Here is a 24,113-nt window from a genome sequence, read left to right as displayed (position 1 = left end):
ACCAGACAATAGCTACTGTATCTGTCTACTTGTTGTCACCCGTGGTTACCTCTCGCATTGTCAAGCAATGTTCCGGCAATACGTAGCCTGCCTAATTTCCCGACACAATGGTAAATGGAGTCACGCGAATCAAGAGCACACCGCAACAGTTTGTATCGTTGCGGGTGCCACTGAAGACCAAGCGGGACTAGTTGAGAAATCATGTCACTCTTAGCGAAGATGCAGTGGTATCCATTACATGCATGATTCCATTGAATAACAGGCAGAGACAGCTTTCTTGAAAGCAAGCGGGATAATATTGTCATACGCAAAGAGTGATGAGAGAAGTCCTGCATCGTGTTATCCACAGGCCATGGGATAACGGTAGGCTGAACCATTTCAACAACCAACTTTTGCTTGAGGTGGTTGGTTGTATCGAAGAAACTGAATTCCCGGAGGCGCCAGGGGCGTCAGCCAGGTAGGCATGCCAGTGGACGTTGGTCTCTTCAGGCCTTACGTGGATAGTTCTTCGTGTGCGGTACACCAAGCAATCCGAGGCCTCGTCGTACCACGACGTCCACTTCATATCGAATTTGGGGTGGCGAACGATCGGAGTATTCCAGTTCAGGCCATAAGTGAGGCCTCGGTTCCAGCCTGTTCTGTTTGAAACGACTGTCATGATGCGGGAGAACATCTGGCAAGCCTCGTGGTCAACCGAGTACGATCCGAAAGCGTTTGGTTCAAGTGGACGGCGGAGAGTCGCATACCAGCTACCCAAAAGGGCAACGACAGTAAACTCTGCGATGTCCAGAAAGCCGTCAGGGACATTCTGCGTGTCCTGGATGATAATCGGCACCATGCGAACTTGGTTCGCTTTTGCAGCCAGTGTGTAGTGAGTTGATCGTTCGCCATTGACGGCATGTCGCTGATGGGCCTCTCGACGCTTCTGGAAGTTGACAGACTGTTTGATGTAAATTGTGATGTGGTAGATCATATTTCCAGATCTTCGGCCACCGAAATCTCCATAGATGATGATGTAGACGCCAGCATGCTTAGGCCAACTGGGGGTGATGGGGGAAGGGTTCGTAGTTGTTCGACGTTGAAACTACCATTGGCCATGATTGCGCGGGCTTGTGGTACCATGCCTAGATAGTTCGTAATTAGGATCAATGTGTGTGAAGTAGTGCACGAAGGATACATACATTGGTACACTTCATCGCCGTACTATTATGCTCGATGATGGAAGAAGATGGCTTTACTCTCTTCGGACAAGCTGCCAATGACCTGAGTAATGGTCTCACGTTCTGCTGGGATCACTCGCCAGAGCTCTCGAAGAGCCTCCTGGAGTACGTTGTTCGCGGGTTGGGGTTGGCCCTCGACGTCCTGAGAAGTGATCGACTGGAATGCTTGGACATGTGCAGGAACGGGTGACAGCTCGAGCCATGAATCACTCAAGCTTGCTTCGTCTGATGATGCCTGATGCCTGTTTGTGACTGCTTTGTCCTTGGAAACGTCCACAATGATTCACATACAAGTTGTGCCCTGTGAATCATTGATGGCTCAGCAGGTCCGTATCTCGATTATAAATAACAGCTTTTGTCCCCAATCCTTTTCTTTGCTTCTCTTCTCTTCATCATCACCGACAACCCTTCAATCTATCAGCCTTTCATCTTTGACTATCTGAACCAACCTTCCTTCACTTCGACTCAGCGACACCATCGCAATGGCTACCTCAGGAGCCAGCGCAGGTCCTCCTACCCAGGGGCCGATCCCGCGTGCTGCCGTGGTGTTGCAGAACTGGGGCCACCCTGTTGGTAGTGATCTCCCGGCGAATCTTCCTACTTTCAGTGTCAAGAGAGGTGACAGGCTTTGGGTTTTCTCATGGAGAAACAATTATGGGCTCGCATCTCGACGCATCGGAGATAAGGACATTAGAGGTAAGTATTCCAAGCCTTTTCACTACCTTAACAAGTATCTAATAGTCTGACAATGTCAGGTTGGACACCTCAGAACGTAATGCGGGCTGGCGAATATCGCGAAGATCAACTAGACACTTTTGGTCGCTTAACTCAGTCGGACATTGCAAATCGAGACATTCATTCAATTCATTTACGGCTGTTGAGTGATATTGTGCCTCACGTTAACCTCCCAGTTTTAGGCTATAGAAATAAGTACCTACTAGTCTCGTCTCTTATGCTTCTAGCAGTCAACCTTTCTGGGTCCTTGATGTCACGGGTTTGCTGTCAGACTATGGCGGTGGCTTCTGTGCCCTGTAGGCTGGTTGGCATACAAGTAACATTTGTATTTAACCATGATTACTGAACATACCGACAATGTCGGATTGTGCACCTGATACCTGTGCAAAATCCAGAGGGAAAAATTGATGGCAACAGCAGCATGTTCAGCGCAGATATACAGAAGTGCTCATTTCTCGTTACAAACATTAATCCACGAAAATCATGCCAATACCGACATAACAGTCAGTCAATCGCAGTCCCTCCTTTGATCCATAGCACTCACTAACCGTGTACAGCCGACTCAGTAGTGTTAGTGTAAACGGTAAAAAACACGAGGCAGAATCAGAGCAGCTTGTAAATATTGTGCATTAGTCGCTGACATGCAGACTTCTTATCTATCATTTGTATACTGCCAAAGACATTGGGGTATCTGCCATCCCGGTATAATGACCCTCGCATAACCGCCCGAAAGATGCAATATTCAAGAGATAGAAAAGAAAAGGCAAGGTAAAAACAAGGCTGCAAACAATTCTGTGGCTTTTGCAGCGTCCATGACTTTGATTTCCTGTCTCATCCCATTCCATCCTTCTTCAACACCGTGGTATCACAAAACACAAAAACATAAAATGGCAGAGATGTACAAAAGGAAACATATGTTGGTCCCGAATGCTGAAATGTACAAAAAAAAAAACAAAGAGAAAAAAGCGAAAGTTCGTCATATGGTAGAGGATGGGGTATCCTGTCGTAAAGTTCCTCGTCCTCCACTTTGGACCGTGTGCGGAATGATTATTAGTACAGATATGTGGTAATGTGCAAAGAAAATGAAATCATGATGCTCAAAAAATGCTTTTCCGTTCCGAGATTCAAACGCCTTATAGTCTCATGTCGCTGTCATCCAAGTAGAAGCTTGTGGGCGAACCGAACTGCTGTTGCTGTGCTTGAGGCATGAAGCCAGGGTTCGATGTGTAGCCTTGTTGAGGGTGGCCCATTCGCATTGGCAGTTCGTAGCCCGCTGGTACAGACGTGGGCATCATCTCAGCGTACATGGCTGGTACAGGCGGGACGGCCTCGTGCTCGGAAGCAGGGCTACCATAGACGCTGGTCTTCTTCTTGGGGCGCAGGTTCTCAAGGCTCAGTCGCTTGCCCCAGGACCCGGGTCGTTTTGTAGGAATAGGAGTAGCAGGGCGAGTAGCGACGGGTTGTTGCTGGTTGGCCATGTAGACATTACCCATGACAGTGTCTTGTTGAGGGAAATGCTGCTGCATGCCAGTCATGTCCCATTGTTGGTGAGGAAGCTCTTGGCCTGGTAGAATGTAGGTCATGGAGGCATCCGCGAAAGTGTTCATCTGGTCGGGCGCAAATTTGGGTGCATCAACAGGCCAAACATGCTCATTAGGGATGGGGAATGGTGTTCCCGGATGAGGACCGGCTGTAAGATCATCACGAACCATAGGCTCAGGAATGCTGTCTACTGGTGTTGATGGTCGAGTCTCCTGCTTGATGCGTCGAGCAGGGAAGGAAGGAGGCTGTGGCGTTGCGGGAGGCTGCTTGGTAACAGTAACCATTGGTGTGCCAATGTCGCTGCTGCTATCCATCTTGGGCTGCATACCATCGGCGTGACCTACTGCATCCATCAAGCATTGTGATCGGAAAGGTAGGGAGAACTGCAGATCAATCTCGCTTGGTGGCGGTGTGGTAGGGTTGGTGAATGGTGATGTGCCAAGAATGAAAGCCAGGCGAACCAGAGTAGAAATATCTTCACCAAGGTGACGAGCCTCGAGCATGCGCTTGAGATCGCCAGAAGAACGAGGGCGCCATGTGAGCTGTTGTCTCTTCTCCTTGGGCCATATGCAAGTTTTCCAGATGGACTTGACCTTAGATTGTCGCATCAAGTTGTGCAGTTGAACCTTGTAGTCCCAGCTGTTCACATCAAACCCATCCTCGAAATGCTTGGCGATGTGCTCGAAGTACTTGTCGCGACTGCCAGTTGCCTGCTCGTTGGTGGACGCCTCAAAGATGCGGTCCTTGCAGTTAGCGAAACCACAGCCAAAGACGACCTGAGGACACAACTCAGTCTTTGCTGAACTGTTGGGAAGAGCATCCATGCGGTGTGTCTCCTTGGCGTGAGTGCTGTAAGCTCGCTCGGTAGCGAAGGACATGTGGCAACCCTTGGTCTTGCACAGCCAAGTTACGTCAGCACCGTGAAAGTTGTAGAGATGCTTCTTAAAGTCGCTCTTCCTTCCAAAACCCACGGGGTTGTTGTCTAAGAAACACATAGGGCACTGGTATTTCTTAGAGGTTGGTGTGACGTGCCGGGGCGACGGGTGAGAGGTGACATCGCATGAAGGAATGGGTGACTGCATGAGATTTGGCGAATCGACCCAAGTACGATCGGCAACTTTGCCGACTTCACCATCGTGAATCGAGGGAACGTCGCCGGCATTGTCCTGCCATGTTGATTGAGTTCGGATTGATGCGGCATCGGATCGCGCGTGACCAACATCAGAGTTGCTCCATGATAGTGAAGGCGCGCTGGTGTTGCTTGTGTTGCTGAGTAGTGTGGATGCTGAAAATGTGGAGGCTCGTGCTATTTGGTGTTAGGGAGTCTCCATTTTGATGTGTAATTGAAATCACTCACATGAAGCACCGAGACCGGTGAGGGCGCAGACAATGCTGGAGACGCCGTAGCGACGAGCAAGACCCAGGAGGATTTGCTGGTCCTCTTCGGTCAATGGCCTCACAGGCTCATCTTGTGCTGGGAATGGAAACATGTTGTCCAAGTTGTGATTATAGAGTGATCAAGTCTCAATTGACAGTGCGATAACGCGCACTCAGCGCTTAATTAACTATCGCTCGCGACTCGAGTTGGTGTGACGGAAACCAATGTCAGCAATAATAGACAGTCGCCGGTGGTGTGACTATCATCAAGTTTGAGTCGTTGGCGATTGAAGTTGTTCGTGTAAGATTGGCGATGCGCTTGTCCGAGAAAGAGAGTCGAGTCGAGTCGATCAAAGGCGAAACGAGGGGAAATCGACAGCCCGCGACGATTAGTATGTTATTGTTGGGTTGGATCGTTGAGTCGTGAACCAAGACAGTCTTGGAATGTGATGTGAGAGTGAGCGGTATCTTTGTGGGGATGAGGGCGGATTAAAACAGAGGCGAGACACGATCAATTAGAGTAAAAAGACAAAACAAGACCAGAACAGAGACGCGCAAGGGTCCTTGTATATGAGGTTGGGGATTAATAGAGTAAGTACTTTTTACTCGGAGGGAGAGGGGCGAATGTAAAGAAGAGGGAACGAGTAGCAGGCAGAGAGAGGCAGAGCGCAGGCAGTGCAGGGGAGTAGAGGGCAAAGGAGAGACAGAGATGGGTCGGAAAAGAGGGAGGAAAGCGAGAGAGAAAGAGAAAGTCCTTCTAGAAGCCTTCTTCGAATCCCTGGACTTGTATGAGACATTATAACGGGCTTGCCGGAGTGATCGCTCTTGGTTGACCCACGTTGGTTTGACCCATGTCCTAGTTAGTCTCGAGGCTAGTGACTCCGTCTATCAGGGGGGTCCCTTGTTCACCACCAACGCCGTTTCAGGAACGTCATTCGCTCGAATTCTGCCTCTTCTGCCTTTTCCGTTTGAAAACGAATGTCCCATTGAGTAGGCGGGTCGACCATCTTTGACGTGACGTATCTGTACCTGACCATGATCTACTACTCCGGCATTTGGACATTTCAGGGGAGAATGGATCGTCAGGTACTGTTTAACTCCAGGACCACGAAACAATGGGTTACTAAAAAGCCACGGTGCTAAGCTAAAGCCTCGATAGCCCTAGTTAACCGCTAACTTAGCACTTAGCACTTGGGCACTCTCTCCTACCAAGTCAGGGTACTTAGTGACGGGGCGATGGACAGACCAAGTCAAGTCAAGTCAGCGACACCATCAGAAAAGTCATCTCATCAACCATCTACTGGGTTGTAGCCAAAAATAAGGTCCTGGTGTACAGAGTAGCAAATTGCACTTTTGGTTCCCCTGCCAGGCTCGTCAGCAGCAGACTCGGACTCTAGCAGCATAGCTCCTACATGCAACGTAAGGGAAATGACCGACAGGAATCTGAAATTCTTCTGCCGTCATTCTAGAAACTGATGCATGCAGGGGAAATTACACTGTTCCATCCTGTTGCCAATACAACCATGAATTAGGGTTTTGTGGGCAACCTGACATGGAATGATACCCATCAGCCATTTCAACCCTTCGTCGATGATGTTATCCTATTATGAGCCTGGTTTCAACTTCCTCTTGTGCGAAAGCACCTCAATCAATACCCGTACGTAACGGAATATACGCCTGATCACGCCTAGCTTCTAGCTTGTGCCTGTGTCGTCCTTGTCGTGTCAGAAGCGGACAAGATTAAACTACTTCATTAGTCAATCAATTAATCCCTGGCCAACATCGAAAGGTTTCCTCTTCCGAGCATCGGCGCCGAAAAGGACAAAGAGCCAAAAACATCCAAACCTGGGTGAAACCTTTGGTTCTACAACTCTCCACAGTGGAATGGATCCCCAGAGACCTAAACGTGGTAGGAGTGATCAACCCGACTCAACTAAACTTTGAAGAGAAAAACAGTCCATGCAAAATGTTGCCCAAGACACACCAAGATCCGTATCAGTGCTAGTCTACGCGGGCCAGCAGACGACCCTGTTTCAGCGGGAAATGACGATGGGCCAATCTCTGGCTTCTGCTCTCCAACAAGGCTTCTGAATGGACTGCCGAGACTTTACGGTGCGGATCCTGGAGGGTCGCCATCTGATGACATTGGCTGAAGACATGGGGGGGTCATGACACGAGCCTGGTCAGGTCTAAGCCACTTGGAGGAGGAACCCCTTGTAAGTGACTGATGAGGTCAAGTCCCAAAGGCCCAAAGTTGAAGACCATGTTCAAGAGGTCAAAACATCAATTATCGATGTGGGTGTGACAGTGGCGCCTGCTTATAATACCACTCAATAAGTAGAAAGCTTTGTCTCGTTTAGCTCATCAACGGTGAGTCTACTTGGCGAGAGATGACACTGATTGCCCTCGATGGATACCATTATAACGGCTTCTCATAGCACAGCCTCGTGTACAGAAATGAAGAGATTCAACAGTTACGCCATCTCAGAAAGAAGAAAAGTGTCTCCAGTAATAGGCCACAAATCCTGGGCTCTGGGTTCTGTTCTGCATTTGCAAATCAGATGACGGAAAAAAGAAGAAAAAAGGTGAAGTATCACTTTGTTGCAGACGCTGGACTGGCTGGGCTGGAGACATGTTTGCTTTGTTTCATCTGTCTTACTGACCGCTCCCCTGTGGCGTTTGCTTTTTCTTTCTCCAAATTTTCTCAGGACAGCATGGAAGCGGTGGATCTCATTCTTCATGCCTGTATTCTATTTTCTGCGATAGATCTGTTATCTGTAAGATGAAACCGACGATACCGAGACTTGACAATAGATGCTGAGATTACTTTACGTGCAGTGAAATGCAAGCGACGTGTTTCGGGTACAACGATCAGCACTGTAGATCCTAGGCATTGCCACAGGGTTGGTCCATGCTTCTGTAGTGCTGATTACTCTTTGTCTTTGCTTGTTCGTGTTGTTTTTGCACGGCTGCGTTGCCTCGTGATAGCGAATGCATCCTTGTCAAGGCTGGGGTAGTGGAAAGATGGGATGGTACTCGTAATGGGACGCATTGATGCCAACGTTGGCTTACTACGCGTTTCTTTCTCCTCCTTCTGTTTCTGTCGTCTGTGAGCCATCCGACTCACTACCCTAGATCCCGGTCATCACCCTCTTGTCTTGTTCTGGGTTGGTATTTCTTGTACAGATCTATGATGCGCTTCATCACCAAGGCATGAATAACTACACTGTATCCGTACTTTATACTATTTATTCCATCACGAGCCTTGAATCAAGGCCTTGGTCACTTGATACTGTACTACGATAAAGCATCGAGGTTCCAGTAGCCTCGCATACAACGTTGAATGGTCGGTTACACTCATGATCAACATCAAACACAAAGTCCCAGTGGAGTGAAACCTCCCGTCCTCCCTCTTTTGTAACGCCTCTCCCACGTGGTTCCGACGTTGCCGTACTGTAGATCTTTTACTGTTCCTTTCAAAGTTCCTGTCACAACCTTAAAGCTTACCGACAAAGTTTGCTTGTTGGTTCTCGTCGACTCTACTCCGTACAGCTGGGTTAATTGATTGACAGGTTTCTTGTACTCTGTAGGCACGCACGAAACCAAAGTCTAGACCCAGACAAAAGACCCATTCTTATCGCAGTATCGCAAGGTGTTGCCCTTCTTGGTACGCATTCCACGTGGAGGTTATGCAGGTCCCCTATCTCCAACATGCCCGTCATCATTTAGGAGTTTCACCTCCATCTCCAAAGTATGTATCTCCAAGTTGGGCATTTTACATACATCCCCTGTCAGGGATGTGCTCTTGGACGGCTTGACGTTCGCTCTCATTCTACGACGCCATGTTCTCGAACGTCAAGCCACAATGCCCATCAAACACGGCCGTTCAAGCCGTTACTAAAAAAGAAATCAAGAGATGCTTTTGTACCACGCATTCATGCATTGTTGCCGTCTCTGCATGTTACCGTCATCTTTCTCAATCTGGGTTCATCGGAACAGTCTTCCGCAAGCCCCCAAAAACCTCTTCTCTCAACCGTGCTTCCACCGCTGCATCGTGGGGAGTGACCCTTGCGCCTCCGAAGGGCTCAGGCCTCTTTTTGCTCAGCGCCGATATCCTTCGCGTCCGAGTCTACGTTAGTTTTTTTAGCTGGTGCTCCAAGATGCCGTTCGGACTCAGTACTACGCCAAAAGTCTGACCCTACCTAACCAACTACCTAATTACTTTATAACTTTAATATAATAACCCTTTCTAATTATACTACTATAATAATATCTTAATAATATTAAAAAAAGCCTTTTTTAGAGATATTATTTATTTTAACTAAAGAAAAAATAAAGAATTTTCCTTAAAAGTAAAAGCTATAATTTTTACCCTTTTTTATATAAATATATTAAAATAGGCTATTATATATAAATTTAAAATAAATTATTATATAGTTAATTATATTATTAAATAATTTATTAAAATATATATATTTAATAAAAATATATATATTAAATATCCTTTAAAGCTAAATTAAGTAAAAAAAAGAAATATATTAAGATATATTTAATAGAATTAGTTTATTTTATAGGATTTACTTTAAGAATTAATAAGTAATTATATATTAATTAAAACTATTTAATATATTATTTCTTTTTATTATAAAAAAAAATAGAAATTAATAAATTAATTAAAGCTTAATAAAGAAAAAGTATAAATTTAATTTTAATTTTATTAAAATTAAATTAATAAAATTAAAAAATTAAAAAAAATATATTATAAATTATAAAAAAAGTAATTTTAATATTAATAGCTATATAGATTATTAACTTAAATAAAGTCTTTATAGCTAATAATAATAATAACCTTAATAAATATTATTTTTATTTCCCTTAGAAAAAATATAATAAAGACCTTATAAATAAAAATAATTATATTAAATTAATAATTTCTATTATATTTTAAGCTATTATTTAAAAAATAAGAAAATCTTAAATTATTATTATAATAAAAAATCTATTAGCTAAAAAAAAAAAATATAGCTTTTAATTATATTAAAAAGCTTTTTAAAAAGGTCTTTTATTAATATATAATAATTCTTAATAATTTTAATAAAATAATATAAGTATTTATACTTTTAATTTTATTATAAAATAATTACTTTAAAATATAATTAATTAAATAAATTAGCTATTAAATTTACTTAATTTAAGCTTAATTAAGAATATTTAAGCTATTTTAAAAAAATAATTAAAAAAATAATTTCTTTTTTTATAAAATTTAAAAAAAAATAAAGCTTTAATTATAAAATTTATAAGATATATTAAATTAATATAAAAAGCTATCCTATAGGCTAAGATTTTAAAGTATATTAATTTAATAGAGAAAAGACTAAAAGTATATATTTAAGCCTAGGGTTAATATATAAAATATTAAATACTAGAATTAGGGCTTTCTAATAATATATAAATTATCTTAATTAACTTTTTATTAATAAATAAATAATATATTAAAATATTATATTAAAATTCCTATATAGATAAAGATGGTATAGTAGGGTTAGACTTTTGGCGTAGTACTGTATGCTTCTTCATCCCTAACAAATAGGGCACTGATCACTTGCTGCCATTCTTAGCCTTACCAGATCGTACGATAGTCGAGTTGATTGAAAGATGTTTCAATCGTAAACCAGGCGTGATTTCGAGATTGCTAACCTTAACGGTGATAATTGGATTAGGTACGCCTTGGGTGCAAATCTTTGTCACGGACATAAAATTAAGTTCTGAGTTTAAGGCTGCTCTTGTGAACCATGACCCCTATCCGGCCTCATTTACACAAGCGATGATGTGCACTACACAGTCTCAATCCGACTTAGCAGAGTTACCCTGCACCGTAATGCCGATATGGAACGGCATCTTTGAGTAGCATCTGTAATTTTTTAGCGGCTAGTCATCATTCTCTGACGAGACCGTCTACAAACTCTATCGTAAATAGTTAACATTCACGGAATATAATAGCGCTCGGCAGTTGAAGTCACCACGATAGCGTGATGAACGTTGTTACCCAACTGTACGGATACAGAGTACACACTGGTAAGTAAACCTCCCGGTCAAGTCTGGGTATGCCACTGTTAGTAAACTCTATTTCGTCCCTGTGTCTACCCTACGATTTAGCATCGTCCTTGTTTCAGGACTATTTTTATTTGGAGGCGTAATATCTTAATCTCGAATTTGTTCAGACCCTAATGAAGCCTGGAGCCGTTGTTCGCGTGCCCCTTGCCGGTCGATCAGGGAAGTAGAGGAGCTTTGGCATCAAGTTACTAGTGACTGGGTCCAAATTGACCAACATTGTAATTGCACAGGTTGGCGGATAATGGTGGCATTGCATTAACATCAACTACTAAACGTGTATAAACATAAATCTAGACCGGACTTGGACTGAGACGTAGATGGACAACAGTTGAGGATAATGTTCCTTGTTTATTCAAGCTAGGGGTATCAAATCGAATGCACTCGTGACATGTTAACAGACCAAACTCCTACTACCTAAACCCACTTGTAACTAATCCCAGGCTTTTGATAACTGCATGTTCCTGAAAGCTCTACAGTACTCCCCATCCATGAAACAATCCAATGTAAAGAAATAGTCGCTGGTAGCAGTGTATCATGTCCTCTGTCCAACGGCAGGTACATATATATAGATCAAAGAAAAATATTAAGGAGTGTTTGCAATTAGTACTCCGCAGGTCATGATGACCTAAGGATACGCTGTGTCAAAGCCAAACGTTAAATGTTGGTTCATGGGATCTGTTGGGGCAAGACATGAACCATCAGAGGCAGAGGTAGTGATGCCTTGGGCTTCATAAGCACCTGAAAAGCTAGGTTGCTGCAGAAACGAATGATCCATCATGTCAGTATCCATATCAATGTCTTGTTCTGGTACACTGTTGGTCATGGATCGAAGACTTCGCAAGTCCTCGGCGATGATGCCTCCATTGGCTTGCTGCATCATAGCGAATTGTTGCTGCTGGTGCTGCTGTCGTGGATCAAACATGGGTATCATGTTGGGATACTGGAAATGGTGTGGCATCGGACCAGGGGCCGACGAAGTTGCAGGCATAGCTTGCCGCGGTGGCCGGGCAGAACGGCCAGAACGAACGGGGCCGGCTCTGGCTGGATATGCTCGGCGCTGCGTGGCCATGTATGCTGCCAAATTGGGGTTGTGGGTTGTGTTTCCTCGGGAAATGCGGAACTGATACTGATCTGCGCTGGGAGACGGGCCAGAAGGCGGCAGAGGAGGAGCCCGAGACTTGTGTCCCATGATAACCTGGCGACATTGATCCTTGACAGGATTGATAAAGTCGTCACGGTACTTTGTGATTGATGATGGCTCTGTACCAAGAGCAATAGCATATTGAACAAGAAGTTGCAAATCACCCAGATGCCTTGTTTCCAGGCGCTTTCGAAGAATGCCACTGGATTGAGGATGCCACTGCAGTTGGCTTCGCTCCTCCGCACCCCAAGACGAACCTTGCCAGGCACGAACAAGGCCTGACTGTCGAAGTAAGTTTCGCAACCGTCCCGAATAGGACCACTCTCCGCTGTTGGACCCCTCGTCAAAGTGTTTCACAACATGAGCCACAAACTCTTTGAACACGGTGTCGGCCTCGTCGTCGCTGGGAGCCTCAAAAACTTGAGTGCAGTTCTCAAACCCGCAAGCGAAAACAGTTTGGGGGCAAAGGTTAATCTTGGCTTCGTCAAGAGAAATGCGGGAGCCACCGTGGGCTTGCTTGAGATGAGTTTTATATGCCGTCTGCCAGTCAAAAACCATGTCGCAACCCTTTTGCCGACAAAACCACTGAGCATTGGTGTTGTGGAAATCTTCAATATGTCTCTTCAAATCATTTTTGCGTGTACATGTCTTTTGGATATCCTCTTCCCGACAGAAACCGCATGTAAATGAGCCTTTTTGTTTAGGCGCTGGTGTTGTTGATTCATTAGAAGCAGGTGAAGTTTCCTCTTGGGGTGTGATGGATGGGCGGGCAGCTTTGCGACCGAGCAGCTTGGCGGTACGAGCCGATACATTAGAGATGATACTGCCTCGAAGGGATGAATTGTCGGACGAATAAGTTCGTATGCTTGCGGCATCAAAAATGCTAGAAGTTTCCTCAGATTTGACCGAAGAATAAGTACTTGATGAAATAACGGATGCTGCATCATTGACTAAAGGTTACAGATGTTAGTGATGACCTACCAGCCAAATGAATAATTACTCACTGTTTGCAGCAGGCGAAGTAGCCTCCTCGTCCATCAATTGAGCAATACCATCGCGACCATAGCGTTGCATCAAATGACGCAGTAGCTGTCGATCAAGTGAATCATCTGGATGCGACATGTGGGAATGTTGCGATACACTGTCAGCGTCGGACCACGAGTCCGGAGACATGGTTGTGGTGATGATGGAAGATTTAAGTTATTGGGGCTGGACAGAAGAGCTGGACCCGATTGTATGGGTGGTGGAGTACAGTGAGCACCAAAATCAGCACGGTCAGCCCTGGAAGTGGAGGACTGGGCCTGGTTTCCAGGTGGTCAGGGCTTCTGTAAAGGCCCAAAACACCAAGCGACGCGAGAAGTGGGAGGCGAAGAGATATCGGAACAAACAGGTATACAGGTGAGACAGGGAATTAAAGCGACCAAAAAGAATGACAGATCGTTGGAGTTGAATCGCGAATGAAAAGCTGGGGAGCAGGGATCAACTGATAGCAGGTGAGATAGCGGTATGCGATGTAGTTGCTCTGGGGTAAGAGGAAAGATATGAGCGGGGCAGCCAAGACCAAAGCCGGACGAGATGGTTTGGACAATTATACAATATGAGATGGAGAATTGGGGATATCTTATAGAATTATCTTGAAGCCTCCCACGGACTGGTCTGCACAGGCCAGAGCGGGTAGAAAGTTTGAGTAGTAGTGAAGAGAGAGGGGAGTAAAGAGTTGAGATGAGCAAAAACCCGCTTCAAGGTCGATCGTTGGAGGGGAATCAAGACATATGAATGGAGGAGGAATTGGTCACTGCCTGCCTCTAAACCCGACTTGGCCTCTTCATTGGTGGCCCAATGAAATCCAGCAATTTGAGGTCAAACTAAGCCCTGACAAGACATTACTTCCATGATGGTGGAAATACTTTCGGTACCTGGAGATCATTTCAACGACAATAACAACAACAACCTTGAGATGCCCATTGCAAAATCCCTGATCCATACCGAGGGACCCGGCAATTGCACCGAGGAGAAGCACAACCCATGGTCAAACTTTGAATGAACCAATATACCGGCACTCAGTATCACATCAACGCTTTTGTGGAGTAGCGTATGTGGGCTGTGCCTGTGCGTCGTCACTTTGGATCAGAACTTTATTGCGCGACACTCCAGGGATGCTTGAATACGGCATTGTCTTTCTTCACCTTGACTATGATTGACAGCCAGGGCAACCGACGCCAGTTCGAGACTCCAAATCTTCATGCGGAATGAGCCGACCATACACGACTAGTCTCGTTAAAGAACCACATCGACTCTTTTATCACCAACTCCCGAACACTATTCAGCCCCGTTTTCATTTTATAAAGACAGGCATCCCATCACCAAACTCAGCCCAACTCTATACGTGGTTGGGCCCCAGCCTGACATGGACGAAGTAACGTTTTGTTCGCTCAGACTTCAGTCTCAACCGTCGTGGAGCCGACCATTGTCTTGAGCCGACGTTTTAGGTCGCAAGTTGATGTCCATGCCCCATTATCATTATGGAGACGGGGAGCACTGTGGAACTCCTCCGGATCCGCGTCGCGCGGCCCCGGATGCTTGGTCGTGTCACTGTAACGGCAGCGAACGGTTCCTCTTACAATTAGGTGAAAGTATCTCGTGATATGATCGCCGTGGGCGTGGGGAAACGTGGTGAAACTCTTTGCAGCAACCCCAGTTTTGGGCATCGAAGAGGGACCATAAGCCAATATTGCGTTTGGCTATAAACGAACCCAAATCGTTAACTGTCAAACATTCAATAGTCTGTATTCAGTGCCAGACAGAACTCTATAATCTTATCTCAGCCATCACTATCATAGTACCGCACCCTGCTGACACTCAAAACCCTCGGTGTCGCCTAGAAACAGCGATTTTGGAATTATGCTGCCAATAATAGACATGGCGTTCAGCCATTAATCACGCCAACTCAGATAAGATTGGTCTTCCTGCCTTCTGCCAAAGTTCCATTATCAAATAACGCCACAAACACAACAATGCATTCTAGATGGTTGATGGTCGCGCAATCTTTAGCCCCTGCATATCTACTTTTGCACACAAGGTTTGAAAATGCCTTTTTTTGTTTTGCTTTGCCGCAAAAATATGACATGAGGCTTCGACACCCAAAGCCCTTCCCGATTGCTGGTATGAGAATGAGGAATGATCCCCAGGGACCTGGTTATAATTTCCCTGGTATTAAACTCTTGCCACGTCACGCTTCCTCTCTTCTCGACTCCAAGCTCAGAGCCCTGGTTCATCCGCTTCCCCGGAATCAACTCTGCACGCACATTTCGGCTGATGTCCCCGTCCCGTCCAAGAGGTTAGACCGAGTCCCTTTTCTATGCATGACTTGAATTATTGACACATCCCAAGATAGCAGCATGTCTGGGCTTTTCATTCGGTCTGCTTCCGTGACTATTTGTTAACATAGCATCCAGCGGTCTGTGTACTTTGCGAACAAACTCAATTTGTCCCCAAAAAACCAGAAAAAGATCGGCCCTAATGGACCCCAAAGAGCATGATGGCATCAGTGTTGGCTTTGCGAATCCGAGGCATGACCCTGTCGACATGATTTTCTCAAGGGCCTACCTGTGACCCATGTAACAGCAGCATTCTTCCGCTTACTACTGATTTGGCAAAACTTCAAGGCTTAAACCTCTACGCCACTACCATCCCATTCTTCAATCTCCCACCCATGACAGCCCGACAGAAACCCAGCTTGTCCTCTTCCGTCCACACTCTTCCTTTTCGGAGAAACTGTAACATTTCGGCCATAGAAACCGTTTTGCTTCATTATCACCCCGGAGGTTTATCCTCATCTCGGCATTTCACTAGTTAGCATCCCGCCCGGCAGTTTACAACCTGACATCGCCTTTTATTCCACGTCTTATAAGACAAGGATAAATTGAGCCTCATGTTTGACCAGAATCTCGGCTAGTCGGATACTTGTTCTCCTTTTGGTCAATAGTTTGAGCAGAAATCCAAGGCCTGAGAGTCGCGTCACATCGTTGATGTCTCCCTGCAAGGACCGACCATGAGGTCGGGCCTTGCGTGGGATAGATGCAGTCAAATGCAATGCGTATTTGTAATTTACCCCTGAAACCCGGACCATGCTTATGATCGACTGAAGCCCCATTACTTTTAACTTTAACGCTTAAGATCTGTTGAAGCTGTAATCTACCATTGATTGCCATGATGCCCATGCACGTGTGTGTTCAGGTGATCGACCCTCAAGGCTTCACACCATTTTGGACGTAGTAGATGGCACTTCCTGTCGCTGGTCGACTCACCACCACAGCCCCCTTCTTCTGATCTTCCGTAAGGTCCTTCTTGGCAAAATACTCCTTCTCTAGAGCACGCGTCACTGCTGCTACTTTATCCGCTGGCACCATGTGCACACTGCAACCTCCCCATCCCGCACCAGTCACTCGCGCTCCGTAAGAACCTTCCCGAAGAGAGATGGCACAAATCTCATCCAATTCAGGGGAGCTGCACTCATAAAAGTCGCGGCATGATGCTTGTGTCTCGTTCAATAGGGACCCTAGTTCTGTGTTGAACTTGGTCGTATCCGAAGCGCCGGTGTGGACAGGGTTTTCGAGGAGCTTCATGAAACGAATAACTCGGTGAGCCTCTCTAAAGACGTGCAGGGCGCGCTGGCGGAGCTTGAAGCGTTCGGCACGTACGGGGAGCTTGGACATGAAGCGCTTCTCAAGATCCTCTACTGTAACGTTCAGTACCTTGGCAACTTCCTCCCTCGTATATCCCTCCTCTTGTGTAAGTGTCTTTTCGGTAATCTCGATCAGCTTTTCCAGTTCCTCCTCCTTGGTAAGCGTCTTGGCAGCGGAGTAATCTGAGCCGTTCAAGTGGTAAAAGAAAGTATCGTGGAAACCTCCGAGACTAACGCCCAGGGGCCCTGCATCTTCCGGAAGCTGTGTTCCGGGAGGGTTGAGGACAGCATTAAGGTAGGATGCGGCAATGCTACACTCGACTACGCGCAGGTTGTAGTGGATGGGGCCAGTGACCTGCTTGTTTGATGTGACAAAAGATTGCACAATGACAAATGTGATTTCGGGATTTGTAGGTGGGAAGTGGACAGGTTGGGCTTTGAGGCTCGGGTTGAATGAGACGAAGGTAGCCGCGCCCTTCTCAGAAAATACGGAGGCCGCTTGGTCCATGCTGTTGAGGTGTTAGCGAGATTCTGGTTACATGCGAAGACGAAATAACGTACCCTCCCGAGTTGACTCCCACAGCACGCTCATTTACAATGGCAAGCTCGGTCAGCTCAGTCTTGTCCACCGTCTTCTCACCATTGGCCAACATGATAGCCAGCGAGCTTGTGCTGACGACAGCAGCGCTAGAGCTCAGTCCTCCACCAACGGGGACGGTACCGTCCATAAGAAGTTCCATGTTGCATGGCTTAAAATCCTTGCCATACTTCTTCCTCAGCAAATCCATCACACCTCTCAGACCACTCTTGAAGTAGTTGGTCCATTCCAGCTTGGTCGCGTCAATTGAGACTTCACCATCAAAGGGAACCTCAAAGTCTGCGGCCTCGAACTTGTCGTCCTCCACGTTGGCGATGCGAATGCGGAATGACTTGGCGTCGCTGGCGGCAGGTGTGGCATATACAGCGAGGAGGGTGTCAGCAGTAATGGCCATGGGCAGCACTGAGTACAGAGAGTAATCAATGTGCTCTCCAATGATGTTCACTCGTCCAGGAGAGCGAGCGACGAACGAAGCAGCATGTCCGTAGATGGACTCAAACTTGCTGAGGAGGTTGTTCCATCGTGGTCCTTGCTCAGCGAGCGCATCCTGAGGATAGATGTCGCTCAAGGCATTGGCAACAGGGACAGAGCCAGACATGTTGAAGATTGGTATCGTGGATGAGGTATAACTTGCCGCTTGAATTTGGGTCTTTTGAAGTGAGAGTCACGCGCTTTTATATTTGTCGCAAACTATCGCGTGAGAAGTGTCGTTCGTCGTAGTGGAGGTTTCAATGCCCCGCTATCGACCCTTGGATCGTCAACCGGTATAGCTTCAGGGATGACGTAGGTACACAGCAAAAATGGTTCAAGTCTTGAGCGCAAAAGACATGAAAGAACTCAAGCTTATATATACATATATCACACTTCACTAACAAAGGGACAGTATATAGAAACAGGTAGGAATTTGAGTAAAATGTTGCAAAATAGTATCTTGATTTCTTCAACCCCTCATTCAACCCCGAATATATCCCCACCTATCGGCGCACAGCATTTCAAGTTCCCCAGAACTCGTAGCGCATGCTCGGCGCTTTCTAGCAGCCACCATATGACTTTTAATAACAGTGGGTGGTTCTGTTGTGGGGTTTCACTATTGTTATTTGTGCAGAGATAGGTGCGGCTGTAAAGTCCCTGAACTGGCTCAATAGTAGGCGGCATTAATTGCGTGAATTCGGAAAGCCGTTGCCTTGATAAACAACCCAAGTCCGCCCTAAGATAACATAAACTGACTAGGTAGGTTGCCAATTTCGTCTCTTGTCTCCTGTTCTTTCAGCGCCAACAGCTGTCAGTTGATCAGTTAATCAGACCACAGGACTCGTGATACAAATGAGGGCATGATCGATTCTGCTCTATTAAGTTTGCGGTATATCAGTCTGCGCTTGTCAAACCACACTGCATCTACAATATGTAGCCAAGACGTATTAATAAATAGGTAGGCACATCAGATGAGTAACTCCGCAATGTTATTCACTGCCATGAGCAGCTCGCAGCCTTTGTTACAGGTATGCGCCTGGTTATTGCTTTAGTGCATGCTAAAGTCTCAGCGCTCTCATACGAGACATGTTTGCCCACTTTTCGCCCACTCAAATGAAGCATATCCAGATCTCGCTTTAGCAAACCACAGCCTCACTCTGCGAACGCAGCAAACCCTCAAGATGACGACGATGATGGGCTTCCCGACTCAAAAACTGCAGCCCTACACGCTGTACATCACGGTCTCCGTTCCCGAAAACCCGCCTGAGCCACCTCAAGTCGTGGCTCGCAAGTATGACTACGAGATGAATGGTGTTATCGAGATTTGCGAGAAACAAGAAGCCGAGGGAATTGTGCGATATGTTCTCGGTGCAGCTGACTTCGACTGGGGAATCTACTGGCATCGCGATCTTGGTGACGGAACATGGTACACCTATGAATTCTGCGAGCCCGCCATGTGGAAAGGACCACCTGGACTGTACAAACGGTGGACATACCGCCGAACTGACGTGAAGCAATCTCCTCGTCTCCATCGCCATGTTGTCGGGCTCGTTCAAGTCATGCGCATTCCCGACATTGGCGAAAAAATCACTGGTTTTCTCGACTGGCTGGCGCCTCTCGTCGGTTCCAACACGCGAAGGGATGACACATTTGCGACAACCATTTACATCCAAACACGAATGTTTGTGGCTCATGAGCGCCAGATAGTCGACAAAGAAGTGGAACAGTTCGATGCCGCCAACTTGATCTATCGGGTGACACATAGCGCCTATCGCGAAGTCTGGTACTCCTTCGGTGGACATCTCCCGCGACCTATCTAGGTGTCGGACGTTGGAGTGACCAAGACCAATCGACGACGATGAGAGCTTCGTAAGCTACAAAGACGTTGGCGTTTCGACCCAAGTAAGTCAAGAGTCTCAGTTGTGTGGTGTAAGACTAACGGATAGGCAGTTTTTTCGTCATCGTCCCTACAATTCGTTCGGAGTTGAGGCAAAGCCTCGACCTGGAAACACGCAAGGATGAACCAATTTTTGGAGGAAATCATGAGGAAAACGGAAAATCATGAGAGGTACAAGGAACCGAGGCGGTCTATGCCCATGGTTTGGGCTCATTTCTCGGCACTCAGCCTTGAGAGCGGATTTCACTGCGGAAAAGAACAACACGATAGCTATCAATGAATAATTGGGTCATTCATGAAAAAACTCAGAGAAAATGAATATAAATCATCTTAATCCCTTCTTTGGTAGAATCGGAGCTTGTTTTGCAGGTGCCAGGCCACGACGGAAAACACCTAAGTATGTTGACACGTGATTAGATCCCCGAGCCAACCTCGCTGGCCTCCTGTTTCTGTGAAGCATTCCACTTCACCCTGGGAAATCAAAAACGTCGCGAGAAGAAATAACCGCATTTTTTGGAATCATTTTTTACAGGCGTACAATATGGGTCACCACAACCTTCGTTTTGATGACGACCCTCATTCGCTGAGTGGCGTTTGGAGTCCCCCAACAAGCAGAGCCAAGTGAGACGTCACCTCATCAGTGCAAGCGATGCCAAGCTAACTTTGCGGGATAGTTTTTGCGAAGAAGACTATGCTATCACATTCTATCTTGCGGAATTTATTAATGCGTTGACAAACGTTACCTACGGTAAGTCATGTGCGACATCGCTACAGATCCCGATGTCTTGGTCCCTTGAAAACTGACCATTTGGCCCTGCAACTTAGTATACTTGGCCCTGCGATCCATGTATGGCTCGCGCAGCCGTGGACTGTTTGCTCCAAACTGGGACTTTATGTCCTTTTCCCTCATGGTTCTCGGCATCGGATCTTTTCTTTTCCACGCGACACTTCGCCAGACGCTCGAGTTTGTTGATGAGCTGTCCATGATGCTGCTGTCCTGGTCCATGCTTCGAGCTCTTCTCATCTTGCGACAACCCCCCAAGAACATTCGCTACATCTCAATCATTCTGGCACTGTTCTTCATCTCGTTCTCAGTATTCTACGTCATGTCGGCAAAGATCATTTACCAGGTTATTGCTTTCTGGGTTTCGCTCATCCTCATCGGCGTACGCGTCAGATATCTGTTCTACTGGGCCAAACCTGCCTTTTCCGAAGAAGATGTTCGCAGGTGGGCTGTGCGAGTATGGACTGCGGCATTCACCTGCCTCTTTGGATACCTCATCTGGAATATCGATCTTGAGTTTTGCCACCAGTTGAGAGCCTATCGCCAGAAGATTGGACTTCCCTGGGCTTTCCTTCTCGAGCTTCATGGATGGTGGCATATTTTGACGGCTGTTGGAGCGAGTCAGTTCATGAACGTCTTGAGAGAGGTACGAGAGAAAGTAGACCGAGAGAAGAAGGAATGAGTGAATGTGTTTCGCAGCATGTGGTCGTGTATCTCGGTATGACACTTATTGGGCCATTTTGGCAGATCTCTGCCCCGTTCACTTGGTCTTGGTCATTTAGACGAGTCCTTTAGCATTTCTTTATATTAGTCTATAGACTGTAAAACGGCGTCTGAAGAGGATTTGAATATGTAATTTCCTTAATAGACAATTCAGTATCTTCCTCGCTTTGAATGGAAGGTGAAGAAGCTACTACCAAGACAGCCTTGTGACACCATCTTAGTTGTCACGTGTCTTAACTGTTGACATCGCAAAATCGGTTGTTTCTTTATTCAACTTTGATATCTGTAAGCAGATATTGCTGACCGGTAAAAGAGAACTATTTAATCATGATGTGATCAACTGTCACCATATTGTGAATTGGTGGCTCCAAATTGAGCATATATCTGATGTCGGATCTTTTTCTCATGAATCTGATGATGACCAGGATCAAATCTTGATGAGCAAGAATGCGCAGGATAGTGATATAGTAATATCTTGGACTGTGCAACTGAGGCGAATATTAAACAATTGAACGTCACATTGAGACCTGAGACAGGCAGACAGGTTACCCCTCCATAATCTACCCCGCCGACCTCCACGGGTTTCAGGGACCTACCTGACTGTGCCTCTGGGCTTTGGATCGGTATAAAGTATAAGATTGATAGAAAGAAAAGCAACGGATGCCTAACTAAAAGAATGAGATATACCGGATCATGGCAATACATGCACATCCTTCTAAAGTTAGAGTATTTCCCCTCCCGATCCGCAGTCGATGGATCTCGGCGTATCTTATTCCATCAATTCCGACACAAGCGACAAGCAAAGGAACCAGAGACTGCACCAATCATCAGCTACAACAAGTCTGACTCCCCACGTCATTCGGCGCCCCTTCGCCTCTGGCAAAAGCGTACCGGGTATCTCTCCTCTGTTGGTAACGGGTGCCGATTAGAATGGTCAAGCCTCATGAATTGAACCATTGAGAAGCCGCTTGTGGACGCTAAAGGGAAAGTCATGCTGGTGTTAATCATGGAAGAAGCTGAATTGTGACCCGCCCTTATGCTGCAGTCGGGTGCTGCTGCCACTCGGCCGGTCGTCGCCTGTCCGTGAATCTTGGCCCTGTCTTTACTCCTCTAGGAGGTATTTTAAGAGATAGCTCCCCTCCCGTCTGCCCACTGTTTTCTTCCTCTCTCTCTTTCGCATCTTTTTCAACTTCAACACAAACAAAACCAACCTTTAACAACCAACACCCTTTCCAAAAACAACCATCATCATGTCTGGCTGTGGATGCGCTTCTTCTGGCTCTTGCGGCTGCGGCTCTGGCTGCACCTGTGACGGCTGCCCTGTAAGTATTCCCTGTTTAGCCTCGGGCTGGCGCATGTCGCAATAGGAACGAGAGCTAACGAATACCAATCAAGCACAAATAAGCTATTTCTTCAACGACATTGACGGGAACCCTGATGGATGAAATGAGACATGGGGAAGCTGGATGTCTTTCAGGGTCTGACTATTCGGGGAAGATTGATCAGCAATGGATCCACTCGTTACTCCTTGACCGTATCTTTATTTGAGTATAGTCAGAATTAAATGAAGACACAAATTGCAGTCTCATCATAACTTTATAGCCCTTTTTGGTGTTGTGACTATGCTGCGAACCTGCTTGGACGACGAACCATCCACGACTGTTATGAAGTTAGGCAAAAGCTTCTGAGAGGACAGCTATGTGTGCCTATGACGATGTGGTTAGGTCTTGACTTGAATACATTTGGTATTGTGCAACTCTTAAACTTGGGTTCTTTCACTAGAACTATGACCTTGAGCCCATACAACTGGCAGTCTACATTTTGTTGTCAAACTTTATACTTCCTTCCAGCCAGCTCTCAAACATTTGCGCCTACCAACGGCTTTCTGAATCGGATGGGAAGAATGCTAAGACAGGACTTAAGACCAAGCTGTTCCTAGTCGCCTTTTGTTCCGATGATTCCCACTCACCGTCCGTGTATAAGCCCTCCGTCGATTCTGCATTGTCAGGATTCAAGACAAACTCTTTCGACCGATGCTGCTGTCCTCTTGCGTATGCCACCAAGACAATTTCCCTTATCAATCTCGCGCCGTATAAAATCCCAGCCATTACAGATATCGCAAAACTCGCCTGGGCGGTATGACAATATCCTTTGGTCCTGTCCCAACTGACAGAGCACCCCCTCGTGAGGTACCATGGATGGGGACTCGGGTGTTTGGGGTCGGAGAAGTCGCCCGATGTTTGTCCTGCAAGGCTTATAGCCCAAAGACTGAAGAGTATCATGTCGTAGATGATGTTTATGTGGTGGGGGAGGTAACGAAGGCGGGACATGATGGTGCGGGCGACAAAGACGACCAAACCAAGCACTGCGATGGCGAGATTCGAGGCGGCCAAACTAGATGTTAAATCAGCGTCAACATGTTCCTGATACTATTTCCTAAATAACAGTCAACAAATCTTACCTTTGACTCCAAATAAAAGGCACCTCTGGGGGCTCGATGTGGTTGGCATAGAAATAGATGCGTTGATTTGGGTTCGAATTGTATCCCAACTCACCACCGTTCTCCCAGAGTCTCGATCTGAAGTCCGCTGGATATTCAATGCAAAACAGGATCACGGCAGTGATGGAAACCACCGTCTCTGCAAGGATCAAAGTGAATGGCGTCTGTGTTGAGGAAGGCATCTTGCTTGGTAGTTGTTGCTGCACAACTTCTCGCTGGTAGATACTAAATCATGGGAAACGGCCCTTTATGTATACTTTCCCAAGGATCCAAGGTAACATGATGTCTTATGTTATGCTTGAGAATCACTGGATGAGCCATACCTAC

The 24,113-nt window shown here is 46.2% G+C and overlaps 9 protein-coding genes across 9 annotated transcripts; 3 read left to right on the top strand and 6 right to left on the bottom strand.

The window, feature by feature from the left end:
* Window positions 1–35: 35 nt before the first annotated feature.
* On the bottom strand, window positions 36–973 carry FSST1_007557 (uncharacterized protein; the record flags this gene model as incomplete). The annotated part of the gene is made up of 2 exons (XM_083224353.1): window positions 36–395; window positions 497–973. The coding sequence occupies 2 exons, from the start codon at window positions 971–973 to the stop codon at window positions 36–38; spliced, it is 837 nt and encodes a 278-aa protein (XP_083083518.1).
* Window positions 974–1,206: 233 nt separating this feature from the next.
* Window positions 1,207–1,532, bottom strand: FSST1_007556 (uncharacterized protein; the record flags this gene model as incomplete). The annotated part of the gene is made up of 2 exons (XM_083224352.1): window positions 1,207–1,455; window positions 1,512–1,532. The coding sequence occupies 2 exons, from the start codon at window positions 1,530–1,532 to the stop codon at window positions 1,207–1,209; spliced, it is 270 nt and encodes an 89-aa protein (XP_083083517.1).
* A 170-nt stretch (window positions 1,533–1,702) lies between these two features.
* FSST1_007555 (uncharacterized protein) lies at window positions 1,703–1,966 on the top strand (the record flags this gene model as incomplete). Its single annotated transcript, XM_083224351.1, has 2 exons — window positions 1,703–1,916; window positions 1,962–1,966. 2 exons carry the CDS (start codon window positions 1,703–1,705, stop codon window positions 1,964–1,966), a joined length of 219 nt encoding a protein of 72 aa, XP_083083516.1.
* Window positions 1,967–3,088: 1,122 nt separating this feature from the next.
* Window positions 3,089–4,987, bottom strand: FSST1_007554 (uncharacterized protein; the record flags this gene model as incomplete). Its single annotated transcript, XM_083224350.1, has 2 exons — window positions 3,089–4,803; window positions 4,855–4,987. The coding sequence occupies 2 exons, from the start codon at window positions 4,985–4,987 to the stop codon at window positions 3,089–3,091; spliced, it is 1,848 nt and encodes a 615-aa protein (XP_083083515.1).
* Window positions 4,988–11,613: 6,626 nt separating this feature from the next.
* On the bottom strand, window positions 11,614–13,302 carry FSST1_007553 (uncharacterized protein; the record flags this gene model as incomplete). Its single annotated transcript, XM_083224349.1, has 2 exons — window positions 11,614–13,079; window positions 13,134–13,302. 2 exons carry the CDS (start codon window positions 13,300–13,302, stop codon window positions 11,614–11,616), a joined length of 1,635 nt encoding a protein of 544 aa, XP_083083514.1.
* Window positions 13,303–16,376: 3,074 nt separating this feature from the next.
* On the bottom strand, window positions 16,377–18,009 carry FSST1_007552 (galactokinase; the record flags this gene model as incomplete). Its single annotated transcript, XM_083224346.1, has 2 exons — window positions 16,377–17,322; window positions 17,375–18,009. 2 exons carry the CDS (start codon window positions 18,007–18,009, stop codon window positions 16,377–16,379), a joined length of 1,581 nt encoding a protein of 526 aa, XP_083083513.1.
* A 1,063-nt stretch (window positions 18,010–19,072) lies between these two features.
* On the top strand, window positions 19,073–19,702 carry FSST1_007551 (uncharacterized protein; the record flags this gene model as incomplete). Its single annotated transcript, XM_083224345.1, has 1 exon — window positions 19,073–19,702. One exon carries the CDS (start codon window positions 19,073–19,075, stop codon window positions 19,700–19,702), a length of 630 nt encoding a protein of 209 aa, XP_083083512.1.
* A 618-nt stretch (window positions 19,703–20,320) lies between these two features.
* On the top strand, window positions 20,321–21,245 carry FSST1_007550 (ceramidase; the record flags this gene model as incomplete). The annotated part of the gene is made up of 3 exons (XM_083224344.1): window positions 20,321–20,400; window positions 20,454–20,527; window positions 20,605–21,245. The coding sequence occupies 3 exons, from the start codon at window positions 20,321–20,323 to the stop codon at window positions 21,243–21,245; spliced, it is 795 nt and encodes a 264-aa protein (XP_083083511.1).
* A 1,912-nt stretch (window positions 21,246–23,157) lies between these two features.
* FSST1_007549 (uncharacterized protein) lies at window positions 23,158–23,968 on the bottom strand (the record flags this gene model as incomplete). Its single annotated transcript, XM_083224343.1, has 2 exons — window positions 23,158–23,680; window positions 23,748–23,968. 2 exons carry the CDS (start codon window positions 23,966–23,968, stop codon window positions 23,158–23,160), a joined length of 744 nt encoding a protein of 247 aa, XP_083083510.1.
* Window positions 23,969–24,113: the final 145 nt, after the last annotated feature.

Source organism: Fusarium sambucinum, chromosome II (genome assembly GCF_050947815.1).
Source record: "Fusarium sambucinum isolate potato_lamoka chromosome II, whole genome shotgun sequence".
Classification (NCBI taxonomy): Eukaryota; Fungi; Ascomycota; class Sordariomycetes; order Hypocreales; family Nectriaceae; genus Fusarium; species Fusarium sambucinum.
This window is presented reverse-complemented; position numbering and strand designations above follow the sequence as displayed.